This window comes from Homalodisca vitripennis, chromosome 6 (genome assembly GCF_021130785.1).
Source record: "Homalodisca vitripennis isolate AUS2020 chromosome 6, UT_GWSS_2.1, whole genome shotgun sequence".
NCBI lineage: Eukaryota > Metazoa > Arthropoda > Insecta > Hemiptera > Cicadellidae > Homalodisca > Homalodisca vitripennis.
The window spans coordinates 95,212,147-95,237,091 of NC_060212.1; the positions used below are offsets into that span (position 1 = coordinate 95,212,147).

The 24,945-nt window shown below is 33.9% G+C and overlaps 1 protein-coding gene across 1 annotated transcript in view; it reads right to left on the reverse strand.

Moving 5' to 3' along the window:
* The window catches only part of LOC124364561 (neural-cadherin-like), a 326,135-nt gene that overhangs the window by 26,241 nt on the left and 274,949 nt on the right, over positions 1-24,945 (reverse strand). Inside the window, 1 exon segment of the mRNA XM_046820118.1 lies at positions 6,079-6,270. Coding sequence (XP_046676074.1) covers positions 6,079-6,270 — 192 coding nt within the window.

Below are 24,945 nucleotides of genomic sequence, written 5' to 3' on the forward strand. Positions count from 1 at the left end.
GTAGGGTCTTCAGAAATTTGGTGTTATAGGAGGATGATGAAAATTGTTTGTTAAGATGCAAATCCAGAAGAAATGACAACACGGTTGGAGAATGATTTATAAGAATTCTTCAACCGCTTTAATGTTAGCAAGGTATGTTTATCATCACATTTTTTCTGGGCACTTAAGAATACCTTCATTCATTTATTTGGTTGTCTTTATTTTCTTTCAAACATTTGTGAATGTTCTTGACACCCAACTTGGGATCCTCAAACAGAATGTCTGCATTAAAGTATTTCTCAAGATGTCCTGAATTTACTAGTGTACTACTTTTCCGTCTCCAATGTATAAAATACAAATCCAATGTAAGGTCCAAAATGTTAAATGCCTTAACTCATTCACTGTCATTTACTTCCAGGAAAACAATAACATGCTCATCTTTGTGAAAAACCTTTCAGATCAAAGTTTATAACTTGCAAAAGACCAAAATTTGATTTTTAATTTCTCTTGAGGGTTGCAGAATTCAGCACTGATATGAAAAAAGCTTTGAGCACTGATTATTTTTACTGACAATTTACCTTATTCTGAAAATTTTCATATGCACATATAAAATTTAGCAATGCGTTAAGTTTAAATGTAATTCTTGAATGTGCATTTTGTCTAACAAAATTTTTGGTTTTGTAATTCTTTTCCAATATGTAGCAGAGAAGAGAGTTGGTTCTGATCAAAAAAGTAATGTCTACTCAAAAGATTAAAAACCTTAAAATTATACACTGTTCCGTTGGATATACTCTACAGGTTTTTGTTTTCTAACTGTGAGTGTTCAAAAAGTAACAGATAACAATTTTTGACCACCTTATAGTAGGAACATATAACAATTTTGGACCACCTTATAGTTTACGTAAATAAAGGGTTATTTAAGAATAACTCGCAATTGGGGAGGTTGGTAGAACACGAATGGAGGTAAAAAGCACTGATGGATTGCTGTTGATAATGACTAAGCCCAACTCTCCCTCTATCTACTTACATCCTTTCTTGTCACGGCAAATCACTGCACTTCTTGTTTTGTTCTGTCCCAACCACTTTGTTAAGTTTTACTCTAAACAAGGGATTTGCCTCAAATCCCAAAAGCAATTTCACACAAGTTAATTTGCGGTTACTCTGTACAGTCGCAAATCACCATTATTACAGTTGACACTTTACAGTATTTATGTTTGATTAACAATGACGCTCTGCTCTGTATTATCTGCATTGGTTGATATAAAAATACAGGACCATGTAATGATGACGCTAACCTGAATTGTTATTAATCATTCCATTTTTTATCTAATATTTTTTGATTTGTAAAACATTATCGTTAGGATATGTTATAAACGTTACAGTTTTACAGTATTTAAATTTAAAAATGTATAATGTCCACTAATTTAATATGAAGGAAAAAGATAATGTGAAGATCTGTTAGTTTCTTCACAATACTGGCTTGTGCAAAATTGTTCCAAACATTCAATTTTGTAGTTTTAAGTGGGTCGTAATGATTCAAAAACGCATGCAGACAAACAGCTAACACTTTTTTATTTTTGTATGACTAATCTATCACATATAAAATTCTAAAATGGACATTTTCAAACACACTGTATATTTAAGATTGATTCTTGAATATACAGTGTATTAGAAAAAGCTAAAAGTCCTCAAGAGGACATTTACTCTATAATATTACTATGTTACTTATAAAAATATTTTTGAGACATCTTTAAGTTGGGAATATTATTATAAAGTTTGGAAACTGTATAACTGCCTGATGTTATTTTTAACAGCTTAAAAACAATATTTTGTACGATTCTTAAAAATTTATTGTGATATTTTCAAGTTGTGCTAGATATAAAAAAATCAAATGAGTTTGAGAAATGTGCAAATAAATCCACAAACGTAACTGAGAGTTTAACTGTATGTTTAACAATGTAGTACGTTTTATTGTATTAGTTAAACTGGAGACAAATCATTAATATAGACGAGATGTGCCGAGAAGAATTATTTCAGTTAGTTCTGAGGTCAGACGCTAGAGCTGCGCCACGTACCAGTCAAATATTCACTACTTGACCGCTCACTCCACAGATAGCAGTCCGAGCGGTTACTTTCTCCTTGCCACTATTTACAGTATTGGATGAGTTATCTTCTGTCAAAGGCAATGCTCATATCATAAGTTAATCATGAAGTTGCTATTAATTTAGCAATAATAAATAAATAGCTCAAATAGAAATCGCAATTACAATCTTTTTGGCATTACAGACCGAAGAGATAAAATCTAATTTTGAAAGCATTACTCAAATGGTCACCTAATAATAATAATAATAATATTTATTTTATTTCCCCATATTTACAATAGTAATTCAAAACATTTGTGGGAAAATTACAGTCACCTTTATCCAGTACATGGTGACTAAATTAAAACCTAATATTAAAGTAATAACAAAATAAAGATGTCTTAACTGTCTAGTCTTCAAACAAAAAACACTGTAACAGGCAGCTCCTGTGACGAATAACAATAGGGGTTCTTATCACAAGGACGGAATTCACACTGATAGGAATGGACTCATGAACCTAATTCTAATGTATTTTTACCGTAACAGAACATCAATACTTGTAGCATCAAATAGCCAATATTTTAGTTTATTAGAAAAGGAAACCAAAGTATTACAACTTTTAATTTCCTGTGGCAAACGATTGAAACTTTTTGGGCTAAGTAGAGAAAAGTTTTGAAAAAAAATGATTTATTCACCCTCGGTCTTACAAAATGGCGATTTACTACATTTCTAGTTTGATAGAATAAATTTTCTGTCCCCCGGTTGCCACTCCTCTTATAAAAAGCCCGAAGAACTTTGAATATGAACAAATTTTTTATTGTTAAAATATTTAGTTGTTTGAAAAGCTGATCCGTATGATCTCTTCTCTGCGTTTGAAGCAAATGATACGAATAATATATTTTTGAGTCACATTTAACTTGTTCAATAAGTTGTCAAAAGCGGATCCCCAGAATTCAATTCCGTATTGTAACCGTGAATGTATTAGTGCAAAATAATATCGTTCTTAAAAAATGCGTGTCACATACATTTCTTAAAAAAATAAAATGATCGAATAGACTTTCGCAATTCAGTATTCAATGCATTGATTTGAGCTTTCCACGATACTCTATTATCTAACAATATTCCTAAATATATTTAATTTCGTTAACTTGTTCAATTAAATCGCAAATTACAGTTCAAAGTATTTTGACAGTTGTGATACTTGATTTGATCATAAAAAGTATATCCAACTAAATCAAAATTTAGTAATTTGGTTTTATTTGCATTGACTAACATAGAATTTGAATCGCACCATGATTTAAGTAATAGTAAATTCATGATCTATAAAAGCCCGTATTTCATTCCAACTATCGGCTGAATAAACAAATACGATGTCATCCGCAAATGCAATTACTTCTCCTTTAAACGGTAATAAATAAAAGGTCGTTAATGAAAAAACTGCAAACAAGTCGGCGGAAAGTACAGATCCCTGCGGTATGCCAATGTCTACAGACCTCTCATCGCTTAGAGCCTTAATAATACGCACTTGTTGTTTGCGTCCTGTAAGGTATGAGGAGAACCAACCAAGCGCAGCCCCTCTCACTCCAACTGCCTCCAATTTTATTAATAAATTGTCATGACTAACCAAGTCAAAGGCCTTTGGTAAAGTCAACAAAAAGGCCTGACACTTTTTTTATTGGAGTTTAAACTGTGATTAACTATTGTCATGAGAGCTCTTATAGCATCTTCCGTACTGTTTCCCTTTCTAAAACCAAACTGTTTAGGAGATAGAATATTGTTTATTTCTAAAAAATCTAGTAATCTTTTCCTCATAGCTTTTTCAAAAAGCTTGGAAAATATAGAAAAGCAAGGAGACAGGACGGTATTGCTCAACAGATTCAGGATCACCTCTTTTAAAAAATGGGCACTATAATAGCGTGTTTTAGTCTATTTGGAAATAATCCATTAATAAAACTTATATTAACTAATTTTGCTAATGTCTCGGCTATTAAATGAATATTTTTCTTAACAGTTAGTATATTAATATTATCAAATCCAGATGATCCCTTGCTTGCCATTCCATTTACAATATCAATTATTTCTAACGAGTCTACTGGCCTGAGATACAGTGAGTTCACTTGCCTATTTATTATTCTTATATCTAAAATAGTATTGAAATTGGTATTATTACGTGCAACCCTAGTAAAATATTCAATAAATTGATTTGCAATTTCGTGTTCATTGACAATTACCTGACCTGAACTAGTTTTAATCCTATGAATTGATTTCTGTTGCTGGCCAGTCATTTTATTAATTAGTTGCCATTTACTTCGAGAGTTACCGCATTGTTCAAGTAAATTCTTGTAATACTGATTTTTCTACAATCGAGATCATGTGATAGTTTAATTTTGAAGTTATTATAAAACAATTTTAGATCAGCATCATACGGTCGTATCTTTAACCTTTTATAAAGTTTATGTCTCAATTCAATTCGCTTGAGCAAGTTATAGTTTATCCATGGGCTTATTTGTTTGGCTTTTCCAAGTTTATTATTTGAAAATGTATTTACATGTGTATTGTTTTTTTATATTCAGAAAATGTATTGTGAAAATTATCAAAAACTTAGGTTACAATCAAAATCGTTCCAGAATCAAATTCCAGTCAGTTGTCTCTAAATCTGAGGCTAATTTTGCAAAAATCAATATGGCTTTTGTGTAATGTAGAACTCAGAAGGTTTTGTGGATGTTTTAAATCATTAATTGAAAAGGACAATCCTATTGGATAGTGATCTGACATGTCAATTTCAAAAATGGCTGATTTAAATTGAGATATGTTATTATGCCGAACAAAAAATGTGATCTATGCAAGTTTTTGAGTTCTGAGTTACTCGAGTTGGGTCTGTTAATTAGAGAAGTAAAAACCATTACCTACCAATAATGTCAAAAAAGAATCCTTAATTTGACTATGATTTTGTTGAGATATATCTATATTGACATCACCGACAATCAATGCATTATGTTTCAATAGCCTAAGTAGCCTACTTGCGGAAATTCATTATAAAATATTCACTCGAAAAGGAATGCAGTCTATAGACAGCAAGTAACGAAAAACTGAAGCTGGTTGACCTTGAACTCAATTAGAGTGCAATCAGCTGATTGTAGCCGGCAGGCGACTTGCCTAGCGCAAATACTATTGTTGACATAAACCAACGTCCCACCTGCTCTGTATGACTCATTGCAACAGACAAAGCAAGAGTAGCCAGGTATTGAAAATAACCAACTTCCGATTCAGAAATCCATACTTCACTCATTACTATGAAACTTGGAGAATATTTTCAAAAAAATCATTAAATATTGCCATGAATAAATTAAAAATTTTTCCTAGCACTACGAATATTGATGTGAATTACCCTAACCTCATTGTTTCTCTCATTGAAAATTGAATTGTCTAAAGTTGAGTAAATAAACACTGTCACTTATTATATCATCCATCAATCAAATCTATATATTAACTCGGATAATTACTTCCTTACATGTCAATAAACTACACTTCCAGGTAATACATTTAAAAATTATTTCAAAACATCAAACAATATTCGTTACCCAATAGTATTATCATTAGTAATAACAAGGATAAACAATATCAGTAGCTTTACAATAATCAATAAACTGAGCATTTCAATTAGCCCCAATAGACATAGGTAAATATAATACTAAAGTACTTACGCCTTAAATAAATTATGAATTTAACGATACTTTCTCCCACTGACAACAGTTGTACATTGACCTAATGTTTAATCAGCTCCTACTAAAACACTATATTTACTGTGAATATACTTCTAATACTGCAAACTTATAATACTGCAACACTGTTTGCAAGATATACTGTATAAATTTACCTGCAACATCAATAATATTAGTTACCCAACCGTAATATCGTAATAATAAATAAGGTGGTAAGTGCAGAAAAGAATGCTGTAATCAATGTGAATGACTGTACTCTATAATGTGCTGATGGTACAGTATGGTATACTACTTACTCCTGTCTCGGACGATGAAGTAGTGGATGTTGTGGTCGGTGTCGGGATCGCGAGCCTGGAGCGTGAACACGGGCGTGTTGGGAGGAGCGTTGAGTTGCACCACGGCCTGCATGGGCAGCGGCCTGTTGATGAAGTAGGGCGGCTCATCGTTGACATCCTTCACGTGAATGATCACCCTCTGGTTGTCGGTATCTGTAATCATTCAACAGCTCGTCAACTTCACAAGATCACATGGTATCAGAGTAACTTAATGGTGTAATATCACGTGTAAATTACTAGAGGTGCTTGGATTAAAAGCAGATGCTGTTAAATGTTTAGGTTCTTCTCCGAAACAATCAGTTTGGCAGCTGTTACTTTAAAAGGGAATAGACCTGGCAGGTGGCAGAAATTCTGAACGATACTTCTAGTTCTGTACATCGATTTGTAGACTGCGCCACCGTGCTAAATCTCTTGTTGGCTGTTGTAAACCTTTTGATTCTTCTAATGGGAGTGCCGATGGTCGAGCGGTCTAGGACGTTGGACTTTGAGTCTGAGTTAGAGATAGTGCAGGTTCGAATCCAGTCTGTGACCGTTGCACTTTTTATCAGTGCCATCGACCTTGTACTGTATCGACTCCCCCCCTTATTGTATTTAATGACATCCTCGCACAGGCCAGTGGCCCATGAGAACGGAAAGAGTAAGGCTTAGAAGGAGATCGGTAATAATGACCTAATTTTAATTAAATTCGAAATGTTGGGGTTTTCTAATATACCAGCGTTAACTTAACATAACATTCCGTAGTAATATTATGCGACAAATTTGAACATCATTGGATGAACTATCTTCCCATAGACTGTTACATAATCAAAGCCAGTAAGTATTACAATAATTTATCACGAGAAAATTGTGTACTGCCAACATAAAAACTAAAGACGAGCATCGTCGTTTTTCACTGGATTTTTGCATGCAAGTTTCCAATTATTGTTTTAATAAAGTATTTTAACTACATGGATTGTCTGAATTTCCGCTCGGTCGCTGTACACGGGTCAGGGGTTGACAGTGATAAAATATCCATTAGCGTTAATTTTCAAATCCCGCCCAGGGTTCGGTAAATCAATGATGAGCTCAGAGCGCCCCAAACGTATAATCCAGAAGCAGAGTAGTTAGCTGCGAGCGCCTAGCGATTACGCTGTCGCTGCTATGATGATTTAAAGCCGCAAGTGCAGATTTATCGGTCCAACAGCCAGATACGGGTTCCGGGAAATATCGGAGCCGGCGTTCGCGGTGACAACTCCCTTATCGGTCAACTCGCGGACGAAACACAACACAATTAGGACAACCATAGCACGTATTATTGACCACCTGTCAGGTCTATCCATTCAATAACTCTCGATAGAAAGGTACTGGAGATTTGAAACTTGATACATAGGTTCTTCTATGTCCACGGAAAACTTTGGCGTCAAAAGGTTAAAGGGGAGTATGTCCGTACGTATGTCCGTCTGTACGTTAACTCTTGACAGAAACGTCCTACAGATTTGAAATTTGGGTGGTAGGTTCCTATTGGTCCAAAGAAGAACCCTATTGATTTTAGGACTAAAAGGTCAAAGAGCAGTCTGTCCGTCTGTCCGATAACTCTTTCGTTATATTCTGTTGGGTTCTTCCATACGCCCAGTTATATTTTATTAATTTGGTTATTCCATGCGCTCAGTTTATTAATTTGGATGCGAAGCAGAGAATATAGTATATTCATATAGCGTCTGAAATGCTCTCTGAATATTCATGAACTTCGTTCACGAGTTAAGTGAGATGGATGAGCGCTAACAGCAGATGTACATGGGCGATACATCACACTGTTAGCTATCGAAACTTCACACTAAGCCTTAACATTCATAGCTCAGAACTTCCCGACGTGTTCCCTCTAAACTTTTACAGAAACAACTAATTTTTAGATTTCGTGAACTCGTTGTCGAGATCTAGAGTTACAATAACCTCAACAGTGCTCATAAATTGAAAGTGATAATAAATGTATAAACAAAACAGAGATACACACATCGTAACAAGCCGAAACTCTAGGAAGCTTGATGGACTAAACTAATACTGAACTATATTGATAGCATTCATAATGTAATCGCACATTTATATTTTATAAACGGAGTTGGAAATTATAAGGAAGATGTGTACCTGCGGCTGGAATACACCTACATGGTGTTCGTCAAACAGAATAATATATTCGATCCCAAATGTGTCTTATTAAACAAATCAACCTTCGAATTTCTATATGGAACCGATAATTACCTAAAATATTCTATCACATTAAAACCTGTATATTTATTAAAAGAATCCTAACTTATTAACAATTAAAATACCTAATTTGGGGATTAACCCGTATCAGCCCAGATAATGAAGTGAGACATGAACACTCTAGGTGATTACTGAACATAGTACTGTACCCATATGGATACAGGGGGCTGTTACGGGTTAAAATAAATACTGACTTGCAATGGCAATCGTTAGAAAAATAAACAAACATCTATAAAACAGCAAAACAATTTTTTTATTGAAATATATCCCAATAAATAGTAAATTGTAATTATTTAATGACATTCGATTGAACTACTGCAACTGAGAAATTAATCTTATATTAAACTACTATTTAAATTAACCTTAATAATAATATATGTTCTCCCTACAAGGGTAGACATGAAGGAACAGTAATTCAGATTGTTGTTAAAGTGTTATTTTTTCTTACTTAACGAAAAACGCTCACAATGTTATTTTTATTTTAGACTAAACTCATTTATTTAGGAATTTCCATAAAAATTAAAACGACATTTTAAAAAAATAAGAAAACAAAATTGTAATAACTATGAATAAAATATATGGACACAAATTGCAATGGAATATGTCTTGATAGATAAAGGCAATTTCTTGAGAAGCTATTCAAATATTCACAAAAGACAAGTTCCACGAAAACCGGAAATAATCAATTCTAGCACTTGAGTGATGATTCATGGCTTGAGCTTCATGACTAGAAAGGAAAATGGGTTATCTTTCAAATTCTCACATTGCATTGTTAAATAAATAATTAATTTAGTTGGGAAATGTTTTAATGTGAAAGAAAATGGATTAATTTTAACGAACACTAATTAAAACGAATATCACTTGATCGATAATTACATGCGATTAGTAATCAAACGTCACGTGCAGAACTCGATACGATGCAAGTCAAAAATGATACACAATACCTATCACGTTTAATTACTTCTTTCCTGCCTCAGCTACGGATTAATTAGGCATTCCACCTAATGTCAAAACAGGCCCTGATCCTGAATTGAGGCACTGGCCTATATGGTTAGTAAAAAATTGTTTGTGTTAAGAATGTTCTTAATTTGACAGGAAGTGGTAACAAAGTGTAATTTACCAATCGCTATATTTTTTTAGAAAATAAATGTTTAATGGAAAAAAGACAGGTATATATTTATTTTATCACAAAATTTATAACAAAACTCTACAAATTTAACCCAAAGCTTTGAACCAATCTCACTCGTACTGCCAAGATCGCAGCGCTCAAATCAAGTGCTATTGTTGAAATGGTGACAAGTCCCTCATCGGTCAAAAATTACTTCCCAACTTCTCGTGGGCTCTGCTCCATACTCAAGACTCGAAGTGGATCGGAAATAGTCTGCCTGTCCGCACGATAACGAACGACCTACACAATCGAAATTTTGCATAAAGCGTATATAGTATAGCGTTAGCGTTAGTGAACATGGTGTCATATAGTTGTACTGGGCGGCCTGCAGAGTGTTTCTGGGTTATAAGACATTTTCTGTGCTATAAGGCATTTTCTGTGCTAAAAAACATTTTCTGTGCTCCACTTAGAAAACTTAGACTAAACCTCGCTAAGTTAATTGGAACCAGAACTATATTACCGACATCTCGCAATTAACTAAGTACCTATTAAGACTTTGCACTATTGTCCCAAACCTTATTTCAAGGATTTTTCTTTACCACTTAGAAATTCAATTTATTTCATCAGTGTTATTGTAATTTGTCAAGTACAAATTATTTAATTATTAATTATTTCGTTAAACTGCTACGTACAGATTTTAAATGCTAATTAACATCACAAAAAAAGTATTAGCGGCAAGTCAAACAGGTTGAGAACAATAAAATAGATAACAAACTAACGTTAAAATGTATATTTCATATGTTTTCATATAAGAATATTTCCTAACAATTTCTCATAGTTATAATTGTTTGTATCGTTATGCAACAATAATTATATATTATACCTACAACATACTGCTTGAATATAGTTACACACAATTAACACTTAATTAACTTTATACTTTCAAATAGGCAATAAAGTTTTGCGTAGTACATTACTTTATTACAACTTTACTTTATAGTACAAAATTTTTCCTCTAGCACAAAATAAACATTGTTATTAATACTACTTGCAAATTGTTCTTAATTTTAAACTACTGTACTGAAAAAAAATAAATATACCTTCATTTAGGAGCATCTTTAGTACAATGTTGTAAAAAACTTGCTCGTCCTATGAATAAACTTTGGAATATTAATTAGGCTACAATTTTACTATACGACTAACTATGAAGAGTACAATAAGTTATAGTACAGTGTTGAATTAAAAGTTAGACCCATTAGCATTTCTTTCTTTTCTAATATAGCACTAGAGCAATATATACAATTATGAACAAGTATGGGCAGGTTATTGTGCAACGTAGGTCGAAATATGATAAGCCCCTTCCTCGGGCTTTCATTTTCACTTTAGAAAGGTAAGCTTTTTGTTGGAAGTCTCCCTCCGGGAAAGATCTTTTCGCTTAGGTATTTTGATCAGTCTAATAAACAAAAACCCACTATTTCTTATTAAAATATCACTATCATTTAATTCATGAGTTTAAACACAAGTACTCAACGTTACAATAGACCTGCGAATAATTATATTTCGTAATTTCATCCCTATTTTTGTGGAAAGGGGGTAAAAGAAACCCGTACTTTTGACCTTGAACAAAAACAGCTCCGAATCCTGGATATGTTACAAGGAATGGAAAAACTACACTTCGTTCAGAATACATTAAAAACTCATATTCTGTTATTGCCGAATAGAGCAATATAGGGTAAGGAAATATATTTATGCTGATGTGAATATAAAACACTTGAATTAGAAATGAAATGACACTGACAGCAATTTGTAGAAAGCAAACATTCAATCCAGTAACTTGGTGTATTTAAAAATTAACAAAGTGCAAAGCTTCTACGTATTTTGGCTTCATTTCCTTTACAAATTACGAATGATCGTTGCTTTAATCTTCAATTCCCTTTTGAGCACGTCTCTCCAGATTCCATGTCCGGATTTCAGTAGCCAGAAAAAGGAAAGTACATTAAAAAAGCTTTTGCTTTTTAAAAGACAAAAAGTGCGGAAAGTCTGGTGAGAAACGAACATTAAAGCCAGCTCGGCTCTATTCTCGCGAAAACCTTGTTCGTTGAGGAGTGTAAATATCCATTGTGGCGAGCTGCAGCTCACAGATTAAATTCAAAACTGTCCTTTACATGGTAATTATTAACTAAATTTCTGCAAGGGTTTCTAATTTAAAACCATTTCTTGCATCACTAACATCTACTAACTAGACGCATTAAATTTTGTGGAAAATAAGAAATATAAACGTTTCTACTATGTATGTATTGGTAACATATTTTAGAAAAGTAATATTTAAATCACTCTTATCAATATTACGTGTATATGAATTAGTTGTATGCATTAATGATAAAAAACAAGGCCATTTTTAAGTTTTAACAATTAAATGTTTAAACAGTGGTTGGATTTAGTCAAGAGTTCCTCCTTCGGAGAACAGTATTAGCAAGAGTTTCAGGGAATATGGTTTGAATGTGATGACAAAATGTTTAATGACAGCGGTGTGGCACACTTCTCGACGTTTGATGGCTAAAGAACGTTACAGTCGAAGCCATTCAAGGCACGGTTGTCATCTACCCAAGTGATATCGATTGGCTGGTTCTGTAATGAATGTAAGCGGTTAGAGACAAGCGCTCAACTCGACTCTCCAGTACAAACATTATCTAATCTTCTCAATGTCTCAGTCTCCAATATTTATCTCTAACCAGGCAAATCTGATTTTACATTCGAACAGTAATCAGATATTTATTGATATCGATTGGCTGGTTCTGTAATGAATGTAAGCTAGAGACAAGCGCTCAACTCGACTCTCCAGTACAAACATTATCTAATCTTCACAATGTCTCAGTCTCCAATATTTATCTCTAACCAGGCAAATCTGATTTTACATTCGAACAGTAATCAGATATTTATTGATATCGATTGGCTGGTTCTGTAATGAATGTAAGCTAGAGACAAGCGCTCAACTCGACTCTCCAGTACAAACATTATCTAATCTTCTCAATGTCTCAGTCTCCAATATTTATCTCTAACCAGGCAAATCTGATTACATTCGAACAGTAATCAGATATTTATTGATATCTATTGGCTGGTTCTGTAATGAATGTAAGCTAGAGACAAGCGCTCAACTCGACTCTCCAGTACAAACATTATCTAAGTATCTCAATGTCTCAGTCTAACCAGGCACATCTGATTTTACATTCGAACAGCAACTAGATATTGTTTGATCTCGATCAATGCGTAAAATCGACCAAAAGAGAATAGTATGTTTTATAACTTACACGTTTAAAGTAATCAAATTTAATTTAAATTTGCCTCTGAATTCACATTTAAATTGCGTTGTTTTTGGAGCCTTGTAGTATAATGTAATTGTATGAATTGTGGCACATAGTTATTTTAATTTAATTGGTCTGCCACTTAAACGAAATTTACTTACGAATCATAGTTACCAATCACGTAACTATGATTTATGAAGACACTCTCCGAAAAAGCCAAATTATGAGATGACTTTTCACAGCAAATACTCATCACAATTCGATTAGGAGTGCCAATGGTCGAGTGGTCAAAGACACCGGACTGGATCTGAGTTAGCGATAACGCAGGTTCAAATCCTGTCTGTGACCATTGCACTTTTTATTAGTACCATGGACCTTGTATTGTGTCGACTTATTCTGTTGGAGAAGATCCTCGCACAGGCCAGTAATCCATGAGGGCGGCCAAAATAAGACTTAAAAAATTGAACAAGGTTTTTAGGTCGAGCTCTTCCAAAAAATTCTTATTTTCTAAATCGGTTGTTGCATTTAATAACACAATGGAATACTAACCGCAGATTTTTCTCCACTAGTGAGAATATCATATACTGTTAGGATCTTAAATAGTTCATTTGATGTTAATAAACCATTGTGATCCAAGTGTTGATCCTCTTGTTGGAGTACACGACCAAGTACCTGGAGGGAGAATTTGTAGAGTACAATAACAACACCACTATTCTATACTGGTGGTCCAGAGCACTTCAAAGTTCGGTAGACGGTTCGCCCGAGTGGTACAGCTTCAACAACATTGATGGACTCCACTTCGCTTCAAACCCCGCTTCGGGGTGATGTTGATACACTCGCATTCGCATTGAAAACATCCAGACAGCAACATCCACCCTTGAGGACGATTATGAAAGTATAATGCCGTGTTAGTTGCCATGTGTGACAATTACTCGTGTGACATTAAGTTGTCACAGACATCATAGTTGTCACAGAAATCATAGTTGTCACAGAAATCATAGTTGTCACAGAAATCATAGTTGCTACAGACATTATAGCTACCACAGACATTATAGTTAACACAGACATCATAGTTGCCACAGACATTATAGTTGTCATAGACATCATAGTTGCCACAGCAATCATAGCTGCCACAGACATCATAACTGCCACATACATCATAGCTGCCGCATACATCATAGCTGCCACAGGCATCATAGTTGTCACAAACATCATAGTTGCCACATAATCATAAAAGTCACATCAGGCATCTTCTTTAGACAATGAAATATGAGCGATTGTTCGATACCGAAGAGCCGCGTAATGTGAGTCAGAGTAACTCAGGTGGAGAGCCCTGAAGGACATAACTGCGTGGGTTGTGTAGTTCGCGTGCTAGTCGAGTAAGATATTCAATAAGTACAAAACTGTCGCCAGTTATATCATCTTCCCGTAAATCGACGCGAGTGTTGTTCATATCAAGACACGGAGTTCCGAGTAATGTGTGCCTTACATACTTTAGAGAGTAATCACGAATGGGGGAAATCTCAGAGCAGCCATAAGAACTTCCAAGTGGCGGAAAAATGACCCGAGCGCCCTACAGGGTTCACTTAGCCGTACACATATCTTCCTTATTGGTGTCCTTATATTTAAAAGGATCCGTATCCTGGGTGGCAACACCATTTTATCATTTCATTACTTTCACGTTTATATACATTTTCCCTGAAATATATTTTTGCCCTACGATTCAGTTGTTTGTTTCTAACAGCATCCAGCTTTACACAGCAAAGACGTATATTGTACATGTACTGAACAGAATACTAAAAATATAACTCTTAAGTTTTTCAATCTTCTGCTGTAGTAGTTAGTCTTCCCAACATAGTATGCATTTTTCACTTTATAGTTTAATTGAACGTCCATTAGTTCTGCTTGATGACAAATTTGATACCTATGAAGGTTTCTCGTGAATTGGTCACTGATCATACGATAACTCAAGTTTAACGTGGGTTCCGAACAGATTAAGTATTAATCTGCCACAATTCTTAGGATTGTTGATCCTAATGAATTGAGTCCGACCTTCATTAGTACCGAGAATTTGGATCGAATGCAGCAGTCATGTCTTCTCATTGAGAAAATACATTGCTCAACCCATCGACTCAAACATCCCAACTGTGACCTCCAAGTAATTGGGTTGCAGCTTACTTGAAGTAATAATTTCATGACTAAAAGAGTTTCATAACTATGACAGAATCCTATGTATTTTTTTTTTTTTTTTTTTTTGTTCTATCAAAAGCATTATGGTTTACCTACTTGAAAATCATATTTTAGGGATGCTTCATTTAGTATATTTTAGAAATTCTTCGTCAACTGAATTCCGCCTTTTATAGTGTCTTTGAAAACACTGAGGTTTGCTAGGATGTTGCTGTTACCTATTGGTCGTGAAAGGATAGAATTTGGCTGAAGTGTAATAATCAGCCACAACCACACAGAATCATCGGTATTTATGATTATCAAAACTACCGAAACCAAAATGTCAAACTGAATTACGTTTATGTATTTCAAATTACACTATATATTTCAGCTATTATTACATCTAAAAAGGTCATAATTTGATGATGAATAAAAGTCTATCTGACTATGTGTTTATAAAATGTAACAAACAAAACAGTGTTAAACATTTAGTCACTTTTTAGTATTTTGAGTGATAAACGTGTCCGACAGATGTTACACAAATAACTCATTTACATCTCCATTGTACTTGCGGTCATTACTAAAATACCATATAATGATTGTCCTTTGTTTGAATTGAACAATATTGTTATTCAAAACAATAAAAAGAGCTGACAATAACTAGAATGTTTTTGCATTCGATAGTTTCGGTATTACAATCGATAATTTAGTACCCTGAATCGGTTTTTGTGATGGCCGCTTACTCTACTCCAGTCTATGAATCTATCACTTGAATAAAGTGCACAGATCAACATGAAATCAGTTCGTCAAACACTGTGCTGCAAATCCAGCTAAGTAGTTCAACGATGAGACAGAAACACGTGTAGCCAGATTGTGTTGGTGTTGTAGATGAGGAGGTGATGCACTCTTTGACAAGTCAACGGACAGTTCACCATCAGTGGTGGAGAAGGAAGTTTGTGATGTGTGAACTGACATAGAACTGCCGGTAGGAATGACTTCCCGGGTCACAGACAAGTTCGCGTGTGTCCGACAGCTACTACAGATTACTGCATTAATTAATCATGTTTTCCAATTTATTTATATTCCGTATCGTATTATTTGTTAACTTTATTTTCGAGTAACGCAAATAAATACAAGTATAATACGTAATTAAATTAGTAATTAGTAATAAAAAGTATAACAATACCTGTAATTTGACTGCGATAGCTAATAATACCATTTGTCATAATTAAAAATATTTAATATGAAATAGTGCAGAGATACTGCAGAATGAGGTTAACCGCCAATAACGAAATTGTCCAGTCAATTACTATAAAATATAATAATAAATTAACTTCGAATTACATATAAAAGTAAGCAATGTTACATTTATTTGTCGGGTATTTTATGTTGTAGTAGCATAAATAAAATACAGAGCTCAATTGATATTTCCCAACAACCTTTAGAGACGCCTCGGTGTCTTGGACATAAACTGTCGTATCGGGGAACCAGGCACCCGCCAAGACCAAAGACTTCACTTTCCTCAAGTGTGGCTTGAGGTCGGGAGAAGTTTCAGCTACTTTAGCCCAACCATGTATAATGGCCTCCCTGACACCATAAAGACAAAAAGCATGCTAAAAAATACAACAGCAGCAACTCAGATGTTACCGAGGGAACTGTATATTTAGTAGAGATTTTTAATGACTCTGTTGGTTTTAGAACCTTTATATATTTTACTAACATAATTTTTATTACTTTTTCTATATTTACCTTACAATTTTCAAGTCACAGAGTTTTAATTTTTTTTTTTTAAATAATTTGTGTATTACTATTATTTATGTTATTGTTATTTAGCGTTTTAGTTATTAGGCATATAACATTTGACGCAAGTAGTAATTCTGTAAAACAGTTATGTACTGAGAAACACTTAAGAAATAAAGGCATATTTATTTATTATTCCAAGTAAAATTTATTCTTGGATTAGAAGATCGTATTTAATACTACAATAGGCAATATTTGTTGGTATTTCTGTGGTTCAAAATCCAGGTAAAACTGAAAGATGTTCGTCTTGAATAACAATGAGGTTCCACTTTACACATGTTTCATTTACATTCGGTCCAATAAATTTGGATGGATATTTTGTAGCCCTCTTTGTATTAATTAGTGATTACAATAAGCGTGTTATACATCTGTTATATAGAATTAATGTTACAATCAGCCATAGCAAACAGTAACGGAAAGAAGTCCCCACTGTTCGACTAAACAAGGGATCGACCATGCACCTTGTAAATCATGTATCCCGCCGGGGGCAGTGTATAACACTGTTACTGTGTATACTGTATAGTGTATACTGTATTGTGCAGCTACTGAAATGACAATGACAGTCGTGAGCAAGGCGGTGTATGTATACTCCCTACACACAAACGCGGCGGTAATGCTGTTACAACTACCCGACCACTATTCCTGCCCTCTCTCACTATGTAATATTCAGATTGTATCTTTAAAACGTGACAATGGGGGAATTATGATTACACGTAATTTTTACGCCTTATTTTATTACAAGGTAGGAGTACGCCATACCGCGTGTGGTAACGGGCTTCGCTGAGGTTGAATGCAAAATGTCAACACTGTAACTCATTTCATTCTCTGATATCCTATGGACAGACAGACAGACAGACGATCCAAAGAGGTTTGTGACGGTAAATTACGCTCATTCTTGTAGAAATTATGTTTGAAAAAAATTTAGATTCTACACATAACAATTTTCTCGACATATCTTGCCAGATGGCACGTACACTTTTCTTTATTAAATTTTGTTTAAACAATAAAAGTCTACTCACCAAGTCACCATAAAATTATATATAGTTAAGCTACATGTGATAATGTCACATTTTTGTATCTCTTATGAGTGTATTGAGTTTTTTTACAAATGCATTAATTCAAATATTTTCTCGTTGCCATCATGGTTACCCATAATACCAAAAAAAGTAAAAGGTAAAAGTCTTCGCTAACGCTCACCAAATCCATGGAGTCAGAGTCAAAATAAAAAAATCTTATTACAGTGGGCACTGTAACAATATTATGACAAAGATATGCCGGATACATGTAAATTTTTACATTAGTTTACAATAGTACATTCAAACCTACAATCTTTACATTCATGCACGCCTCTCATTCGCCAATGACATTATAAAATACCTTAGACGCTAAAAAGCGTTTCAGGCGAGTTTTAACGCCTTGGGCATTTGTCCATTTTTCATGGAATTCTGTTGATGAAACAGACACCTGCCTGCGAGGGTTCATAAACCACCGTTCTGTGTCGTCCAGTACGGTAGTTGTCTCTGTCTCTCGTTTCATATTCATGTACGTCACTGCACCTAGTCAGGGCACATTGTTACATACAGAATACAACTGCTTCCAAGATATAGAGACGTAGCAGAGTCAATAGCTGCAATTCTTTGAAAGTTGGTCGGCACGACTCTCTGGACTGCATGTTGACGATTGTTCTTATTGCTAACTTTTTAAGGTTGAAAACTCCTAAAATGTGATTATTAGAACAAGCTCCCTACAACACCAATCCGTAGGAAAGATTTGGGTAGATCAGGCCGTAATACGCCGCCATCAGTACCTGACCTGGGCAGGTAAGGTATTTGTATAAAGACCTTAAAACATAAACCCTAGATTCTGATTTTGAACAAACTGAATTATGTGAACATTTCATGTCAAAACTCGAACAAGGTATATTGCGGAAAGACAGACAGAAATGACATGTTTCCAGCTCCACGAATGACAGGCTTCACTAAAGCTCACACAATGAAGGCTTAAAAATTAGTGCTGAAACTGAGATGGTCCACAAATCCTGAGGACTGTACCATTTCACCGTATCGAAAGGTTCTCTAATATAATCGCTGTGTTGGTTCCCTGTATTTATTGGGTTAATTACGTGTTTAAGACAAACATCACTCCCGCTACGAAATACAAATTCAAAAAATGTTTTGTAATTTAAAACATTATGCTGGTAAAAGTAATCAAAAGACTAATGAATTTACATTTAAAAAGTCAAGGAATCGTGGGAATGGATAAAAATATTGAACGAATCTTCCTATCAGAACAAACAAAGTAAAGTAACCACCATACTTTGTGAACTAACGGTAGAATAAACATTGAAGGTTGACAAAAGATGGTATCCTATAATTATAAAATATTATATACAATACAGGTCCAAATGTCGCAAGATCACTTATTTCCTGAATCACAGCTAAATTTTGGACTGGTTTCTGTGTGAAATTGAAAGTTAATTTATGAACGTGCTTCGTCATCGATACTTGAGATATGGCGAAGAGTGTAACCAATATGTTTGCAGAGTAGGTAAAAACGGGCTTTATGCCTAATCGTATAAGGGATAGTTTATACGATGATTTTGTTCAAGAGAATTCTGTCTTTTTCAAGTCTTATTCTACCAATGCACAAAGATTATAGTACATGAGAGAGAAACTTAACAAACATGGTAGGAGGAAGAGCACCACAGTATGAGATGGACAGTGCTGATAAAGCATAGTGCATCGAACCAGGTTAGATTTGAACCGACTATCTTTAACTCAGATCCAGTGGCCACCAACTCTGCCAAGAGGTTCTTATTTTATCCTGAAAACTAGATTCTATTGTTTATTACTTGGGACGTGTTACTGACCATAATTGTACTTCACTGTCAATAGATCAACGACTACACCAATTCAAGTCAAGTTTTTGACATTATCACGTAAAATAATTAATGTTGGCACCGATAAGAGATCAATAAACAACCGAGGTGCGGCAATAAAATTAATTAATACTTCACGCTTGTCAGCGACAGTATGCATTTCATGTGTGAATTATTTTAACAACTCGCGTTACGGTTGCCACTTTAATCAACGTCATTAATACGGATGGAATTATGTAAAACATATACGTCATAAAATTCCTCCTCATTATTTATTCGTGGCCATTTATTTTGCTTCGCGGATGTAAATGTAATTTTGCAACAATTTTACATTAGTTATTTCATTTTGTTTCCTGACACTTCGGTGTTTTATTTTGTGATTATTACAGCAATTATACTTTTCATTGAATTAAAACTCCTATTTAAAAAATAAAGAACGCACTGGTATAATAAACTTCTTGTTTAAGTATACTGCAGAACTGTACGTGGAAACGTTGAATGAGTCCTCCAGCGGGATGGAGGAGATTGGAGGTGAACTACGACTCTGCTGGGAGGTAATGATTTATTCTGCTCCTGGTTTTCTGACAAACACGCAGATTTATCTCACACGATACTAAAGCTGGGATATTGGGGTTTTATCTAGAATCAGACACCGACACCGTTCCACCACCAACCTTCTCTTCAGTATACAATTTGTTGAGGTCAGAATAAAGTTCTACTCGCCAGAATGCGTGAAAAACTTTATCTACCACATAGTTTTGATAGGTTTGCCACACCTTTACACATGTGTTGAAAATAGTTGCAAACTAGACGGATTGTATGCAATTACTGACAGGATTTCAGAGCAGTTATCAGAAGTTACTAACTGCTAGCCAACATTTAAGATGGTTTCAAGGATGAGATATACGTTTTCCAATAGCGTTCGGTGTTTAAATTTGAGTTTTCCATTAAATGTTCTTTTTTATTAACCAAGGTAAGAAAACAAATCAAGTTTTTAGAAGTCAACTGAACATAATTTATGTCCTTTTATACTTATATACTGTTTATTAATAATCGTTACGAATACAAATAAATTCATTCAGTATATCGAATCTCAATTTATTAGATTAGTGCCAAAATTATTTTAACTGTTTAAGTAATAACTTAATTTGTTACATGATGTAGCATAATTAGTTTTGTATTATAGTATATATACCCATTATAATCGATTAATATTAGGCCAATGCCTACAATTAAATTTAATATCATGTTAAAAAAAGTATACTATAAAAGTTTTAACCACGTTTCTTTTAAGAATAATGTCTTCTCTTTCAATAATGTCTAGCATGACACGAAAATGAGCTGTTACTTACATTTAGCCGATTTTCCTTATGCATTATGTGACAATCGGTTGTCATTATGTGAAAAATGATTATGAGTATCACTATCAAAACATTTAATTGGCATCTTTGAACAACTCGTGACATGGTCTAAACTTTAAAATGAGCTCGACTTACAACTTTTTCTTTATTTTTAGATTTTAAAAGTTTGAGAGTTCTCCACCTGAGTTAATGCCAACAATATTGGGTATTTTAGAATCTGGATTGTCACTACGCAGTACACATTTCCTACATCGCAGTTTAAACATAATAGGTAATCCGTAAATTTTGTTTTTGGTAATTTATCTCTTCAGATTCATATTCCCGTTCACGATCAAGTTACACCGAACAAGAGAAATAGATCACATCGCAGGTATACTCCAGAAAGCGCACAATGGAACGATCAGTTTTTAATGCTGTTGGCAGATAAGTTAATCTCAAGACCGCCCCAGGTCCGATACAGGACAAAATCCCCTCGGAAGCTCACAATACACTTTCATTACTGCAGAGCAGGGTGGGGAAGGGCGGGGAAAGGCAAGCAGTCTGGGGGGAACGACTGACCCAAGCTACTTTTGTAAGCCCGAGCTGGGCAGCAATTTCTGCAGAAAATACTACCATCGTGTTGATACATCATTGAGTATAAATTAACAAGGATGAAATTGAAACTGAACGCATATCTGTAACAGAACGAATATATATGTCCAAAAATTACTCGACCAAATTTCTCCAGATGATTTTTAGGTCAAAATATAGAGAAACATATTACAATATAGGACACCTGCTCTATGATTTAAGTCCTTTTCCTTAAACATAATCCACGACTCACAAACTATATAGTACATCTTACTGATAAAAATAAAAAAATACTATACTTGACAATACAATAGTCTGTAAATGGCGAACGTTTTAAAATATACATACTAAATATCACAAATCTGGCGTAAGATAAATGATCACAAATGTATAAAAACACAAAACACTTAATAAATAATTTGTTGTGATCGTACGTTAAGTAACGAAAGGAATTTTTATTGGTCTTATACATTAATGTTTCAACAATTGACTGCAGATTTGAGCTTAGTTCACCAGTAAATGTGGATTTTCTCAGTTTTTATCATTTGGTCATGAAAGATTAGGTAAAATTAAGCGGAAATGTTTCATTAGGTACTTTTTGTTTATCTTGAAAATCTTTTCATCATACGTCATTTTCATCATTAGCATGAACACTTTTAATGTTTGTCATAATTATTAATTCAACCTTCTTTCTTTCTTCTATTAGAAAAAAGGTTGAGCGCCGTCAGTATAAAAATGATGAGATCTCAGGATTTATTTCTGTTATTTAGATTATAGTAATATAATTAAATATTCAAACAAAATAGTAAAACTATAATTTACATTGCTTTTAGAAATTACAATTTTGTCAAGAACATACAAATTACAAAAACATACAATCTGTAGGAAAGTCAAGCAAGAACATCCATATATTATATGATATTTCTTGTACATTCTGACATAAGAAATCATCTGACGTCGTTTGTTCAAGTAATTCCAGAACGATCATTATTTTTTTAGATTTGTACACAGTTATACATTAATTTACGTATTTGGCTAATGGTTTTGACTACTGACGAATTCCTTTATTTATTATTTTTATTAATACGTTAATTTTATGTGGAATTTAAGCCTAATATATAAATAAAAGCCTAATAAAACCCATTTTATTAAATGTTTTACGTTTTGTTTGTTAAGCTCAAACTTTACTGAAATGCAGTGTGAATAAAAAGTCAGGACACCCCTCCCTTTTATTTTTTTCTTAATTTCATATAAGGAGATATCCTTTCATTAGTCTCAACGTGGAATGGAAGCGTTATTTTATTATTTTGATAATGTTTTGTGTCCCCCCAAAGATGCGGGATTTTGGGGAACTAAAAAATTACAAACGTAAACCCCTTTCAAGTGACTCATAATTTTGAAGAGCATAAACAAACTTAAAGAATGGTGAAAATCAGAGATCGCTATCTCTTTTCCATCCACAATGATAGGATGCCAAAGTAATAATGAAGTCTTTACACTTACATTTACAAAACAACAGCATAAAACATTGAGGATATAAGGATTGTTGAGGCCTGCAACCGAATACCACTTCAGACTTATGAAAACGTGAGGAGGCTTCAGTTTGAACATCTCATTTGACTTGACAACATGGTGAGTTATTATAAATATTGTTCTGGTAACACTGACTATTTATTATTTTGGATGGGAAAGAGATAGTGATCCCTGGCTTTCACCATTCCTGAAGTTTGTTTATGATCTTCAAAATGAGGTGTCGCTTGAAAGGAGTGTGAATTTGAAAATTTTTAGCTGATCCCCAAAACCCACATTTTTCGGGATGCAACAAATTATCAAAATCATCAAATGAAACTTGTTTCTACATTGCACTACTACCCAAAGGATGTCTTCTTATATAAACTTTAGAAAAAAATAGAGGAGGAAGTCCAGACTTGTTATTCGTCCTGTATACTAAACACTTTTTATCATGAAAAAGGAACTAAAAATTGTAATTTTGAATGCAATACTTGTTACAGAAATCAAAACACAACATTTATCTGGCGAAACTACTCATTTATTTCTACGAAATATTAACGGTTCAAGATCGTCAAGTAGAAGTTGTCTCAAGCCAAGATTGTCTGGCCAGAGACATCGATTGCCAGTCTCTGCGATGAATGTAAGCAACTAGAGACAGGCGCTCCGCTCAACTGTCCAGTCAACATCATCAACGCTTCCCGATGTCTTTGTCCCTCGTTCATATTTCAACGAGCAACTCTCGTTTTCTTTTAACAAGGCAATTCTTGTAGATGTCAGTAACAATATGTGTATTCACGTTCACACAAAGAAATAAACATTAACATCTAATCAGAAAATCTATATAACGTAGATTGCGTAGCTGAATCTGAATCGTCAGACTTCTCCCCTCAGGTTATTCGCTCAGAGAAACTTATTATTTGTGAATAAATCTTTATTGACATTAAACTAAATCACATTTAATTTTAATTTAATCTAACGCCAGGTGAGTGTGCTGCCACTACACAAAAAGGCCCTTGCTTGTTTTTGGGTCAATCAACAACTTACATTAACTTTTCAATTCATTTTTTAATTTAAAAAAATGGAGCTAATACCATTTATATAAAGTAAGAACAACAAGACACATTTTAGGCATACTTTAGCCCTTGACTTTCCAGGGAATAGACCTTGCAACCATGCGGGGATTATGTAACAGAAATGTTGTTCACTACAGCTAGTTTTGTTCGTTACAACATAGATAGCGCTAATGTATTCTAAATCTTTTGGTCAGAGATTCGTCCATTTTATTATTACAGTAATTATCTAATTTTTAATAATTACATTTATAATTCTGAGTATTTTTATTATAGTCAGAGTTTACTCCAATATAACAAGTGTAGTTTTTGTAACATACACGTTGTTCCCCTCGTTTGCTGCTAGATAGCATACAATCACAACACTTTAATAGGCAACAGACAAGTATTTGTTGCAAATGTTTTCTTGTAGGCTGACACATGATAAAAGCTTTACGTACATAAAATAACAAATGTTTCACAGGATTTGCTTTTCGATTTCCTAAGGTCTTCACATTTATATGTTTATGGGTGGTGGGGTGTACAAAGGGAGGATAGGAAACTTGATAAATTATATATTATTATAGACTATAATAAGGGAATTCACTTCTCTACGAATTACTTTTAAAATTGACCAATTTACATTTGTTGACTGGTCTTCCAGTTGTTTTCCTTATATGAGATTAGATGAGCAAACAACTCCTTGGAGAGTCTGTAAATTAAGTTTAATTTTCATTGAATATCTAGAAATTACAAAATCTAAAGTTAATTTCAACATGTATTGATCCACAGAAAAATGCTTGCTCCACCTGGACTCAATCCTTAGATTTGTCACTTGGCG